This window comes from Pan paniscus, chromosome Y (assembly GCF_029289425.2).
Source record: "Pan paniscus chromosome Y, NHGRI_mPanPan1-v2.0_pri, whole genome shotgun sequence".
In the NCBI taxonomy this organism is placed as follows: Eukaryota; Metazoa; Chordata; class Mammalia; order Primates; family Hominidae; genus Pan; species Pan paniscus.
In genome coordinates this window covers 17015493-17029220 of record NC_073273.2, presented here as the reverse complement: position 1 = coordinate 17029220, position 13728 = coordinate 17015493, and the positions used below count along the sequence as shown (strand labels likewise).

General features: G+C 36.5%; 1 protein-coding gene across 3 annotated transcripts; it reads left to right on the top strand.

Annotated features, from left to right (window-relative positions):
- Positions 1-1281: 1281 nt before the first annotated feature.
- LOC129395726 (RNA-binding motif protein, Y chromosome, family 1 member F/J-like) lies at positions 1282-12915 on the top strand. 3 transcript variants are annotated; one of them, XM_055107144.2, is made up of 11 exons: positions 1282-1390; positions 1857-1960; positions 4928-5105; positions 7020-7172; positions 9185-9299; positions 10253-10363; positions 10799-10909; positions 11344-11393; positions 11882-11942; positions 12026-12114; positions 12614-12915. In XM_055107144.2, the coding sequence occupies exons 1-11, from the start codon at positions 1282-1284 to the stop codon at positions 12913-12915; spliced, it is 1383 nt and encodes a 460-aa protein (XP_054963119.1). The 3 variants fall into 3 exon arrangements, with proteins under 3 accessions (XP_054963119.1, XP_063458066.1, XP_063458067.1); XM_063601996.1 differs by lacking the exon at positions 11344-11393 and having other exon boundaries at positions 11832-11942; XM_063601997.1 differs by lacking the exon at positions 11344-11393 and having other exon boundaries at positions 1340-1390; positions 1871-1960; positions 11832-11942.
- The last annotated feature ends 813 nt before the right edge of the window (positions 12916-13728 follow it).

Here is a 13728-nt window from a genome sequence, read left to right as displayed (position 1 = left end):
GATAAATGGAGTTAGATAGCCGAAAACTGGAACAAAATAGATGCGCTTAAGTTATTCTGTTAACCTGGCACACTGCCTTACTCCTGTAATCCTAGCATTTTGGGAAGTGGAGGTCGGAGGATGGCTTGAAGTCAGGAGTTTGAGACCAGCCTGGGTAACGTAATGGACTCTTTCATTGCTATTTTCGCATCAGGGACTGGTTTAGTAGAAGTCAGTTTTTCCTCAGACAAGGGTTGCGCAGGGGAAGAAGGCGGCGAGGTGGACACGTTTGGGAGTGGGGGCTGGCGGCAGGGCTCCGAGGGGCACGTGGTGGGGCGGGTCTTCCGGTAGGAGCAATGTGACAGAGGCCAGGTGGGGCAGTGAGGCTGTCACGGGGACAGGGAGGGCCAGCGAGGGAGTAGGGAGGATGGTTTCCGGATAAAAGTGTACCACCTCAGGTCATCCTCAGGCGTTACATTCTCCACAGACAGGTATTACATGTCATCCTCCGGCATCACATTCAGGCCACAGATAGGTACGGGTTGAAGGCTAGGGTTCGGGGATCTTTGACCTATTGTATATTTCAAATCACTAAAAGATGGTAAAATATTTAGAATATTCTCCTCCTAGAACATTTTAAGTAGCTCGATTTAATCTCTTATCCAAATATCATGCTGAGTGTGGTGAGTCACCCTTGAAATCCCATCACTTTGGTAGTCCCAAGCCGGCAGAACACTTGAGCCGAAGATTTGGAGACTAGCTTGGGCACTATGGGGAAACCCTTGTCTATTTTTAAAAATACAAAAAAATTGCCCAGCTGTGGTAGAAAGCGCCTGTAGTACTAGCTACTTGGGAAGCTGAGATGTAGGAAGATCAGTTGAGGCTGGGTGGAAGAGCCTGCAGTGAGCAGTTCACTTTGGCAACAGGAGACATACATCTCAAGAAAGAAAATATGCAAAACATCACACTGTACCTCATAAATAGATTCTTTTCAAATAAAATTATTTAAATGGGGACATTCTTCATATTGCAACTGAGGAAAATTACAATAGCTTTTCTTATCTAATTTTTAGAAGTGAGATTTTGTCAGGTACATACTAAAATGCAGCATTTGTCCATGAAGTTAGTGCCCCTCTGCTCTGAGTGTTACAAATTTTACATATATAAAGTAAGAAATACTAAAAAGATGTCAGCCTCGGGAAGGGAATTTTACTTGGGTTTTCAGCACAGTACGTAATAAAATTTTCTCTTTTTAGCTTATTTATATCTAAATATAGATAATTTTTTACCATTTACAGCACAATGGTAGAAGCAGATCATCCTGGCAAGCTTTTCATTGGTGGCCTCAATAGAGAAACCAATGAGAAGATGCTTAAAGCAGTATTTGGGAAACATGGTCCCATATCAGAAGGTAACTCTTCAAACCGTGTCTCTGTGTGTGTGTGTGTGTGTGTGTGTGTGTGTATTTTCACATGTATATTTCAATATGTATGTTTAAAATATGTATGTTATATATATATGTTTTGAAAAAATATATTTTTTCGAAGTTCATTGTATACCTACGTTAAAATGCCTTATGCATTTTAAACTCTTATTTTGTAGTATCCGTTTGATATTTGGAAAATTCTCATAGTAGTAGGTTAAGGTTCTGTGGAAAGGATAACCTACTACTTAGAAAGGAAAATGAGGGAAAGTAAATGTGCTGTGGAGTTCCGAAACAAACTGGAATAAACTAGACTGACTGTAGGGGTGACTGAGTACTGAGAACCATAATAGTGATGTGAAATGCAATTATTTTTTAGTTTGATGTAACCTTTAGATGGTGAGTACCTTGATGAGTCCATTATATGAATGTAAAATGTTTTCATATATTTTAGTTCTTTTGATAAAGGATCGAACCAGCAAATCCAGAGGCTTTGCATTTATTACTTTTGAGAACCCTGCAGATGCTAAGAATGCTGCCAAAGATATGAATGGAAAGGTAAGAGTCCCTTATTACTAATATTCTAACTCTGTTCTTCAATTAACAATATTTCTAGGTCTTTTTAATATTACTAAACTTTTGAAGATAGTAGAATGACATATGAAGCCATCCTCTTTTTTGTGCCATATACGTGCAAGTGTAGTTGGAAGGGTATTGGAATTAACATTCTATAAATTAATATTTGGTAACCTTTTTCTATGTTTGTATTTCGATATGAGTGCAAATAGATTTTAAAAGGTTTTGAAGAGCTTTAAAACTTAAAAGGAACCCTCATGTAAATGAAAGTAATAAGTCAATATTTATTAAATGCTATTAATAACAGATGCACAAGAAGGAAAGACTCTTTCCTTCTTGAAGAATGTATTTTATGAAAATATATTCTTGCAAAAGTGTATTTAAATGAGACCCTTACATTTACGGAAAGGTTAAGTAGTTGAAAATAGAAAATAATATGAGAACATTGAAGTCAGATAACAGAAGAAGTAACTGGCATTCTTGGCTCCGTGCTTGCTTTTTCTCCTAAGGACATTTCTTTCCTGTCACCAGAGTAATTTATGTAACATGAATAGCTAATTACTCATTTCCCCAGTGTGTTTGAGGACTTGTTTTGATTGAACCAATGGTCTCTTGTCCTGTTGAGTCTTAAATCTAGAGATTGTGTGTTTACTTAAGCTTTAAACTTCTATGTAATTATGTTAATTATTGAATTCCTTTACATTGTAGTCAAGAGCATTCCATTCTGTGCTCTTTAGTGTTTTTTGCTTTATAGCATTATCCCAATCATGCCGGGCATGGTGGCTCATGCATGTAATCCCAACACTTTGGGTGGCCAAGGCGGGCAGATCACAAGGTCAGGAGAAAGAAACCATAATGGCCAACATGGTGAAACCCTGTTGCTACTAAAATACAAAAAAAAAAAAAAAAAAGAAATTAGCTGCATCTGGTTGTGTGTGCCTGTAGTTCCGGCTAGTCAGTAAGCTGAGGCAGGGGAATCGGTTAAACCCAAGGAGGCAGAGGTTGCAGTGAGCCGAGACCACGCCGATGCACTCCAGCCTGGCAACAGAGCAAGAATCCGTCTCAAAACAACAAAAAATAAATAAAATAAATAAATAACGTTATCCCAATCTGTTTTTAGGTCCTGTTAGTCTTCAGGCTATTCCCAAAGTGCTTTTTTAGACTTCTTGAGAATTATCCTTCCCTGTGTATGGCTCATAAATAAAATTTATGCTTCAAAAACCACTTAGATTTCATATTTTCTTCCTCATTGCGTATTGTAGGTATTTTCTACTCGCTGTACTATGTATTAATCTATTGATCGTGAAATTGTATATAGTGCATATTTAAGTCTTGCTAGTTGCTTTTCTTTCTGTTACATCTAGCACACTTCCTGTCACATAGCAGAAAGTACATTTTTATTCACCCTTATAAATTAGTATTTCAAGCTGTGGTAGAAACCGAGAGTTGCTTTTGGTTCATGGCTTTGTGGTAGGTATGGAGATAATTTTGACTTCTGTATAGGAATCTATGATAATTTCTTTTTTCCCTCTAGTTTTCAAGCAAAAGGGCAGATAATTTGTGTAAAGTTTTTGTTCGTTTGTTTGTTTTTTAAGATGGAGACTCGCTGCATGCCCTAGGCTGGATTGCAGTGGGGCCATCTTGGCTTACTGCAACCTTCGCCTCCCGGGTTCAAGCGATTCTCCTGCCTCAGCCTCCCAGTACCAGGGGCTACAGAGGCATGCCACCACGCCCAGCTAATTTTGTACTTTGAGTAGGGATGGGGTTTCACCCTGTTAGCCAGGATGAGCTGTATCTCTTCACCTCATGATCCACCTGCCTCGGCCTCCCAAAGTATTGGGATTACAGGTGTGAGCCACCGCGCCCAGCCAACGTTATTTCTAAATTACTTCATCTCACATATTTTATTGTGTTAAAATAACTATGAATGTTGTATGCACATTAATGTTAAGATGGCCAATAAAGGAGGTTCTTCGAGTTTTCAGAGGGAATTAACAGTTAAGGAATTTTGGCTGACTTCAGAACACTGGGAAGGAAGCAGCCGTGGGCAAATCTGGGGAAAATATTTTGAGCCCAGAAATAACAAAAGAAGTTTCAAGGTAGGAACAACGGGCGATGTGGCTGCAAGGGGTCTTGTTCAGGGATTTAAGTCCTTCCTCCAAATAACAAAAGCCATGTAATTTTAAAATCACATTATTAGCTGAACTGTTTTCAAAAATTGCTGTGGCCTGTAGAAAAGATTACAGTGAAAAATGTTATTATGAAATTAATTAGGATAGTTAAGCATTTCTGAGAAATTACCTGAAGTACTATATTAAGATTCGTTTTTTAGGGGCACGTCTAAGGCAAGGTAAGAAATGAGTAAGGCAAGAAAACTTAATGAGATCAAACAAGGATCACATTTACAGAAACATTTTTAGAGTCAATATAGAATTGTAAATCATATGGGGACATTTTATGTAAGTGTTAGCAAATCCAACAAGAAACAACTCATAATGAGTAATGTGACTAATCACTCTGAAAAAGTAAGCTCATGTTTTTTTTAAATGACACAAGTTTCGTTGGGACATTGCAACTTTCAAATCAGTGATGTGACTACAAAGATGAAGTGGATTATATATTGTAAAAAACAGATGTGCCACATTCTTCCATAGAATGTGTGATGGGTCAATCTTTTTTTTTTATGTTTGAGTTTTTTTTTTTTAATAATGGAGAAGTTTTCAAGGAATTTGAAAAATAGAATTTGTGTTTGGTCCCTTAATGGAAGGCATGTGCTCAGTAACTGTCTCAAATTTGGCATTGCGAAAGATGTGTTCATTTTAGGAGAAAAAAAAGTTTCCTTTTGAGAGAGAATACCTCGAATTGAACTACAGTTGATGTAAAAATGTTTGTAAAATGTGCATACGTTAAATGTGCCAGTGTTATTGATAGTACCCTTAATACTTCTAGTCTTTGGATGGAAAAGCAATAAAAGTAGAACAAGCCAAGAAACCATCTTTTCAAAGTGATGGTAGGCGGAGACCACCAGCTTCTTCGAGAAACAGAAGCCCTTCAGGAAGTCTGAGATCTGCAAGAGGAAGCAGTGGAGGAACAAGAGGGTGGCTTCCCTCACATGAAGGACACCTGGGTAATGTTTTAAAATATAAAGATGGAACCATAGGACTGAAAGAAAATAAGTTTGACGATATCGAAATTTCTCAATTTTTTTATTTCCTGTATGAAGAGAAAATTAGCTTATTGATAATAAGCAAACTTATTTCTAAGTACTAAAGGCGTATTAGAAGAATGATTGAACTAATATCTAACATTTGTTTTAAAATTATAGTAAGTTTGCATTGAAGTAACACACATTTGAAACTGGGTTGTGTTTGTGAATGCTGATTGCCTGTACTCAACCGGTTTTCTGCAGAACCCATTTATATTCATTATACTTTAGAGTTTTCTACTTTAGGGCCCAGAACTTCGTGTCAGTTGTATTATCAAAGTACGATGTAATATTTAAAATTTTCCAACAGGAAAAAGTAACTGAATACTGAAGATTGATTTTGCAGTATTTGTTTTCTTGTGTCTACATGTGGAAACATCTATGCAAATGTATTGCTTTGTAATTTTGATACAGAGAGTTTGTACATTGGCCTGCCATAAAGCATTTTCAATTGAAGAAATGTAGAACTTTAATTTCTGAAAAGAGTGTGTGACTCTGGAAAGTTCTAAAAACCACGGCTTCACAGATATGTATGAATCTTTCTTTGCTGGAGGCTGAGTCACTGAAAATGATATTTATGAGTGATTTACTTAATAGAAATGAGGGGTCCATCTTTACATCCAAAAGAAAAACAAACCATATATTTAAAAAAAAAAGGAAAAAAAAAAAACTGTTGGATGGGCTGGGCGAGGTGGCTCACGCCTGTCACCTCAGCACCTGGGGAGTACAGGGCAGGTGGACCACGAGGTCAGGATTTCCAGACCAGCCTGGCCAACATGGTGAAACCCTGTCTCTCCTAAAGATACAAAAAAATTTGCCTGGGCGTGGTGGCGTGCACCTGTAATCCCAGCTACTCAGGAGGCTGAGGCAGGAGAATCACGGGAACCTGGGAGGCAAAAGCTGCAGTGAGCCAAGGTTATGCCATGGCACTCCAGCCTGCGTGATAGGGCAAGAGTGCATCTGAATAAATAAATAAATAAACCTGTTGGTTAAGTTGTATTATCTATTAACCAACCTTCAAAACTCTAACAATTAACTTGGAGTTTTAATAACCAGACGTGTAATTAATTGGAGATTGTTTTCAAGTTGAAATTGCAGTGTTTGCTCCAGTTTAAGATGCATAGCTTCATGGCTATTTTGTCTCCACTGATCTTGAGGGTGAGGTTCAATTATACTCTGCCACGGACGAGAATGTATATATAAATTCTAACCTGTAACACCACCTGGCAATTGGCATATATCTACATTTTTGTAGATGTAAAAAAATATGTTTATATTACCGAATATGCAATTCTTAAAGACTGTTAAAATTCAGCATAGTCTCATCTGAAAATTAGTGTCTCATAAGGGAATTTTAAGAATTCTATATTGTGTTAACAAATTTTAGAGACAATGTATTTTCCTGATATGTGACTTCTTGGTATTGGAAATATTTGAGTTTCTTTGAATGGAAATTAGTTTATCTTTATGATGTGCTTTGAAAATTTTTCCTCATTACAGAAGGATATAAACAGTCAGTTATCATTTTTCTTTTAATATTTTTATGCCTATTATATTTAGATATTTTAGTGATAGGTTTCTGCCCTGTTCACGCCCCATTTTCCCACATCTCTCCCTCATACCGATATATTATGATACTTGAGTTTCTTTCTAGATTTTCTAAATGAACTTTTATTGCTTGAAGTGTACTAATACCATGTAGGAATGCTAATTTTATTAGTTTAGACAAAATGTGAATTTGTTATAAAATGTAGAAAATATTTGTAAACAACTAAAACTTAGCCATTTAAGAAACAGTGATGTTAGTTAACTAAAAAGATTTTGTTTGAAATTCAGAAGATGGTGGATACACTCCTGATCTCAAGATGAGTTATTCTAGGGGACTCACTCCAGTTAAAAGAGGTCCATCTTCAAGAAGTGGAGGGCCTCCTCCGAAAAAATCTGCTCCTTCTGCTGTGGCAAGAAGCAGTAGTTGGATGGGAAGCCAAGGTAAATGCTACCTGACAGAAAGACCGTAGTTTTTGTATGACTGAAAATGAGCCGTTTTACCTGAATGCTTACCTTTAAGTTCATTGAACAAAAGGGAAGTGACACATACGTGAGCATAATTGCTGATTGATAGCTTTTATTATAGTTTCTATCTCACTAGGTACATTTCAGATTTATGTTGAAGAAATACTTGAGCTTCTCATTGCAGATCAAAGAAGTGATTAGAGTGAGGCCAACATTCCTTTTAATCCTGTGTTGGCTAGAAAATTCCCCTTAATTTTTCTAAAAGTTCCTAGCAGTATTCTTTGATGGTAGGCTTCTTGATGTAATTAATTCTTCCATTTCCTAAGTCCCCTGGTGTCCCATTCTAAAAATTGCTTGTTCGGTGACTTTGCCGGGTTGGAGTCTTGCTCTTACTAGGTGAGAGAGCACTATGTGAGATGACGGCTTACCATAGCCTCAAATTTGTGAGATGACGGCTTACTATAGCCTCAAATTCCTGGGCTCAAGCAATTCTGCTGTTTCAGCCTCCCGAGTTTCTGCAACTACAGGCATGCAGCAGCACACCTAGCTACATTTTTTTCCTATGTTTTTGTAGAGAGAGGATCTGACTACATTGTCAAAACTGATGTTAAAGCCCGGGGCTCAAGCGGTCCAGCTGCCTCAGCCTTCCACACTCACTCACAGTGTGAGCCGCTAAGCCTGGCCATCCAGCTTCTGAGACCTCAGTAATGCGTATGTGCAAGGCATACTCACTGCTTGCATGAAGATTCAAAAGAACTACAAGAGCATTTAGCAGACAAGGAGTCATTGGGCTTAAATATGATTTAAAAATAAATTTAAGGCTCGAGAGGTAGACACGTAGGAGTCCAAAATTCTTAAATTAAGTGGATATCACAGAAATGCAGAGTTGTGAAATATAGGTGTATGTAAATCAGTAATTGAGATTGTACCGGGATGTTTAAACATTAACACAAGGTCCTTAGTGTAAGATTTGAAATTATTTGAGGAGAGAATTTAGAACTAAGCAACATGAGGTGAGCAGTAGGGTTGAATGCAAGTAATACTTTTGAGAATTGTAAGACTGCAGACTGAGCAGAAGAAAATAAGACAATAAATAAAAGTTCTTAGCAAGGAAGTTTAAGCAGAGCAAATTAAAATTCTTTCTTAGTCCTCCATCCACATATGGAGGAAGTTAAAAACTGCCATTTTCAATTTTACATTTCATACGTAGAGTATCGGTGAAAGGAGGTATTTATTGGCTTCAGGATACCCAAGCCAACACATTTCCATTGGAAAATTAGCCAGTGAAGGTATCATATGTGAAACACTGACCTCTAAGGAATAGCAAGTGAAGAATATATTAAAGGAGAAACTTTCTATTTTGAAATAGCAACAATGTTGTAATGACCCCTTGCATAGCATTGCTTTCTTTGCAGTAAAAGCAAATCCTGACCATCATTAGAAAATCTTCACTAATACATTTAAATTTGTCAACATTTAAGATAGAGCCAACCAGTTAGAGATAAAGAACTTTTATGTAAACATTTAGCATATAGTCATTTAAAGGTAGCTGTATTTATGTGTGTGTGAGATGGACAGAATGATATTGGAAAATCCACCTTCTTTGGCTGAGAAAGGACAATGTATGTAAACTTTAAAATCAGTGAAGAGTTTGATGGTTTTACATGTTTTCCCTGTGTCACTCACAGTCATCAGTAATTTACATGAAAAGGAAAATAAGAACTAAGTAGTTATTAACCATTACAAATGAACTTTTACCTAAGCATTAATGTTTGCCTTCAGCTTCATTAGAAGAACTGGCCTTGTGGAAGCCATGGGATTATCCAAAGCCATGAGAAATATTCACAGTGTCATGTCTGTCTAGTAATTTAGGAAACAAAGAATGGAGTCATAGAAGAAATAATTTAAAAAAGTTGTTTGAGAGAAGAGAAAATAGCGTTTCAGATTTGGTGTTCTTTACGTAATGTTCCATCATTTGAATGTTAAAGGTCCCATGTCACAAAGAAGAGAGAATTATGGAGTTCCTCCACGCAGAGGGACAATATCTTCCTGGAGAAATGATCGCATGTCACCAAGATATGATGGTTATGCAACTAACGATGGGTAAAGGAAAAATTAAAAAACACAGTTGATTTTTTTTTCTGTGGTGATGAAATTCACATAACAAAATTAAATATTATAAGGTGAACAGTTAAGTGGTGTTTAATACGTTCTGTGCCAGGCAACAACTACCTCCATCGACTTCCAGAACATTTTCATTACTCCAAATTAAAACTCCAACTACCAGTTAAGCAGTCCCTCCCAGTTTCTCCTTTTCCTCAGCTGCTAGATAACACCAGTCAGTGTTCTGCCTCTGAACTTAACCTGTTGTGGGTATTTAATGTTAATGTGCTCAAACACTACATGACTTTTTGTATTTGTCTCCTCTCCTTTTGCATGATGTCCTGAAGGTTCATTTACATCATAGCACTTCACTCCTTCCACAAGCTATTAACCCATTATTTTATCTGGGTTGTTTCCACCCGAGTATTTCTACGCACCAATATTTGTTTGAGTATGCCTATTCGGTTCTGGGTGTATATGAGTGGAATTGCATGGTCCTATGATAATGATGTTTGTTTTCTTGAGGAACCACCACATTTCTCCATAGTAGCTGCATCATGTTCCGTTCCAACCTAGCATTGTATCAGCATTCCAATTGATCTACATCCTCTCAAACACTTGTTATTTCCTGCTGTTTGAAGTTTATTGCCATTCCAATGTGTGTTTGAAATATGATATCCCATTTTGGATTTGAAATGCATTTTCTGCACCCATTAACTCATCATGCACTTGTGTCCTAGAACTTAAAGTATAATAAAACAAAAAGAAATGCATTTTCTGCATCACTGAATATGAGTATCTGTCCCATGTGCTTTTTGGGCATTTGCCGATTTTATTTGGGGAAAAACTGTTTAGAAGTTTGGCCTTTTAATTTTTTTAAGTTGTAAGTTAGTCATGTATTGGATACTAGAAGTTGAAAATTTAAAATTTGTTGCTTAAACTTATGCACACAGAAATCATCCAAGTTGCCAAGAAACGAGGGATTATGCTCCACCATCTAGAGGCTATGCATACCGTGATCATGGTCATTCTAATCGGGATGAACATTCCTCTAGAGGATATAGGTACTGTACCTTTTTCTGGAGTTGTCAAATAGATTTCTTAAATTGTTCATTCCAACTAACGTTCTATCAGGGCTCCAATTTATCTACATCCTCTCAAACACTTGTTATTTCCTGCTTTGGAAAATTTATTGCCCTTCCAGTGTGTGTGTGTGAAATATGATATCCCATTCTGGATTTGAAATGCATTTTCTGCACCCATTAATTCATCATGCACATGTACCCTAGAACTTAAAGTATAATAAAAATAAATAAATGCATTTTCTGAATCACTGAATATGAGTATCTGTCCCATGTGCATCTTGGGCATTTGCCCATTTTATTTGGAGAAATATCTATTTAGATGTTTGGCCTTTTAATTTTAAGTTGTAAGTTAGTCATGTATCGGATACTAGAAGTTGAAAATTTAAAATTTGTTGCTTAAACTTATGCATACAGAAATCATCGAAGTTCCCGAGAAACTAGGGATTATGCTCCACCATCTAGAGGCCATGCATACCGTGATTGTGGTCATTCTCGTCGGCATGAAACTGATTCCAGAGGATATAGGTACTGTACCTTTTTCTGGATTTGTCAAATAGATTTCTCAAATTGTTCGTTCCAACTAACATTGTATCAGGGCTCCAATTTACCTACATCCTCTCAAACACTTGTTATTTCCTGCTTTTGAAAATTTATTGCCATTCATCTGTGTGTGTGAAATATGATATCTCATTTTGGATTTGAAATGCATTTTCTGCACCCATTAACTCATCATGCACATGTACCCTAGAACTTAAAGTATAATAAAACAAAAAGAAATGCATTTTCTGAATCACTGAATATCAGTATCTGTCCCTTGTGCTTTTTGGGCATTTGCCTATTTTATTTGGAGAAATATCTATTTAGATGTTTGGCCTTTTAATTTAAAGTTGTAAGTTAGTCATGTATTCGATACTAGAAGATGAAAAGTTAAAATTTGTTGCTTAAACTTATGCACAGAGAAATCATCCAAGTTCCCGAGAAACTAGGGATTATGCTCCACCATCTAGAGGCTAGGCATACTGAGACTATGGTCATTCTATGCAGGATGAACATTCCTCTAGAGGATATAGATACTGTAACTTTTTCTGGATTTATCAAATAGATTTCTTATATTGTTCATTCCAAATAACATTGTGTCAGGGCTCCATTTTATCTACATCCTCTCAAACACTTGTTATTTCCTGCTTTTGAAAATTTATTGCCCTTCCAGTGCGTGTGTGTGAAGTGTGGAAGCTCCTTTTTTATTTGAAATGCATTTCCTGCATCATTGATTATCAGTATCTGTTTCATGTGCTTTTTGGGCATTTGGGCATTTTGGGCATTTGGGATCTGTGGGTATTTTATTTAGATGGTTGGCAATTTAACTGTGTTTAAGTTGTAATGTAGTTCTATTTTGGATACTGCAAGTTGACAATTTAACATTCCTTGCTTAAACTTGTGCACGCAGAAATAGTCCAAGTTCCCGAAAAACCAGGGATTATACTCCACCACCTAGAGACTATGCATACCGTGATTATGGTCATTCTAGTTGGGATGAACATTCCTCTAGAGGATATAGGTACTGTCATGTTATCTGGATTTATCAAATGGATTTCTTAAATTGTTCATTCGGAAATTGAAAAGACTTTTTTTTCAATTTAGTTATCACGATGGCTATGGTGAGGCCCTTGGTAGAGATCATTCTGAACATCTACGTGGAAGTTCTTATAGAGATGCATTTCAGGGATACGGTAAGGGTCCAGGATGGATTTGTAAATTACGGAATTTTATTTAATAGACCGGATTGTTATTTTAATGAAATTCTAAGGAAAATTGTAAAGGACATATGCAACATGTTTAAATATTGAGTATTCTTTTTTTTTTGATCATCCCAGAAACATATTTATTCATTTTCATCATTGTGCACAAATAATAAAATAAACAGTGCTTATCTGGTACTCATTATCAGTATAAAGCCTAGGGAATGATACGAAGGTGAGAACTTCAGTTAACGTTAAGAAAATGTGACTGAGCATTTACTTTAGAATTAAGTTTGTTAAGCTGCAAAATACTACTCTTACACTTCTCTTAAATAAAACCTTCTGACTATTGAAGACTTGATTAATATCCTGTCAACAAAGGCGGAGGAAAGCAGATATTTCCAAATAGTACTTTAACTACTTCATGCTTTAATGATAGCAGTAAAAATGTTTAAATGTAGTCCCACATATTATTTTATCAACCCTGCAGGGACCTCTCATGATGCACCATCCACACGAGGGCCTCGGATGTCTTATGGTGGAAGCACCTGCCATGCATATAGTAATACACGAGATAGATACGGCAGAAGTTGGGAGAGTTACTCAAGGAGCTGTGGTGATTTTCATTATTGTGATCGTGAGCATGTTTGCAGAAAAGACCAAAGGAATGCGCCTTCTCTGGGTAGGGTGCTCCCTGATCCTCGTGAAGCATATGGTAGCTCAAGTTATGTGGCATCTATAGTAGATGGTGGGGAGAGTCGATCTGAAAAAGGAGACTCGAGTAGATATTAAAGCAAGCATTCAAAATAATAGTTATTGCATACCAAACCTTGTTTGCAAATCAAAAATTGAAATGTTATTTCTGCATCGTTACCTGCATATTACTGACAGAAACATGTTGGTTTTGTGGAGAGAGGTAGATACTGACTTCCTCCATGAATTTTTTGAGGTATTCAAAGGAAAAGGAATTGTTTTCAAAGTAATTTCATACTTGTTGATGCTATTTGAAAAGTGTTTAGATGTAATATCTACCTTAAAATTTTCACAATAAAATTTTACATGTACTGCAAGATGCCTGGTGTTATTGGTTAGCCGCACATGCTTAAAGCAAATTCAATAGGAGAGTAAATTGTGTAGTTTGTTGTACGTTTTCCTTTGTTTCTTTGAACACAGATGCAAAATTAGGGATGTGTTATGTCGCCCTTGCAAGCTGCTCAAGTTTTCTAATTAGGCTGTTTCTCTTTAAAAACTAACAAGGTTAAAATGTTGGAGAAGTCTTCAGAAAGACTACAAAACTGTCTGCCTCACCAGAAAATGTTTATTTTTTAGAGGAATAGTACAGGTCAAAGAAATAATTAGATGTATTGATACTAAAGTTTAAGACATCCAGAACATTCTATGTGAAGCATTCTGTGACTGAAGAGGATAACGGTAATGAAAACTTTTTTTTTCACGTAAATCAGAAGTGAACCAGCTAAGTTTCTCAGGTGCATACCATAATGAATTTAAATGTTTGTAGTTTAAATAGTGGAAAGTAAGTGTTTTGTCTTGTGAGGTACCCACGTTAATTTTTTCTTGAATATTTTGCCAATGGATGTTGTAAAT

Bases quoted from the DNA above. Each gene is read 5' to 3' on its own strand.
- LOC129395726 (XM_063601996.1), top strand. From the start codon at position 1,282: ATGGTAGAAGCAGATCATCCTGGCAAGCTTTTCATTGGTGGCCTCAAT. The intron at 11,943-12,025 runs GTACTGTCATGT...TTTTCAATTTAG, and splicing joins CATTCCTCTAGAGGATATAG to TTATCACGATGGCTATGGTG. The intron at 12,115-12,613 runs GTAAGGGTCCAG...TCAACCCTGCAG, and splicing joins AGATGCATTTCAGGGATACG to GGACCTCTCATGATGCACCA.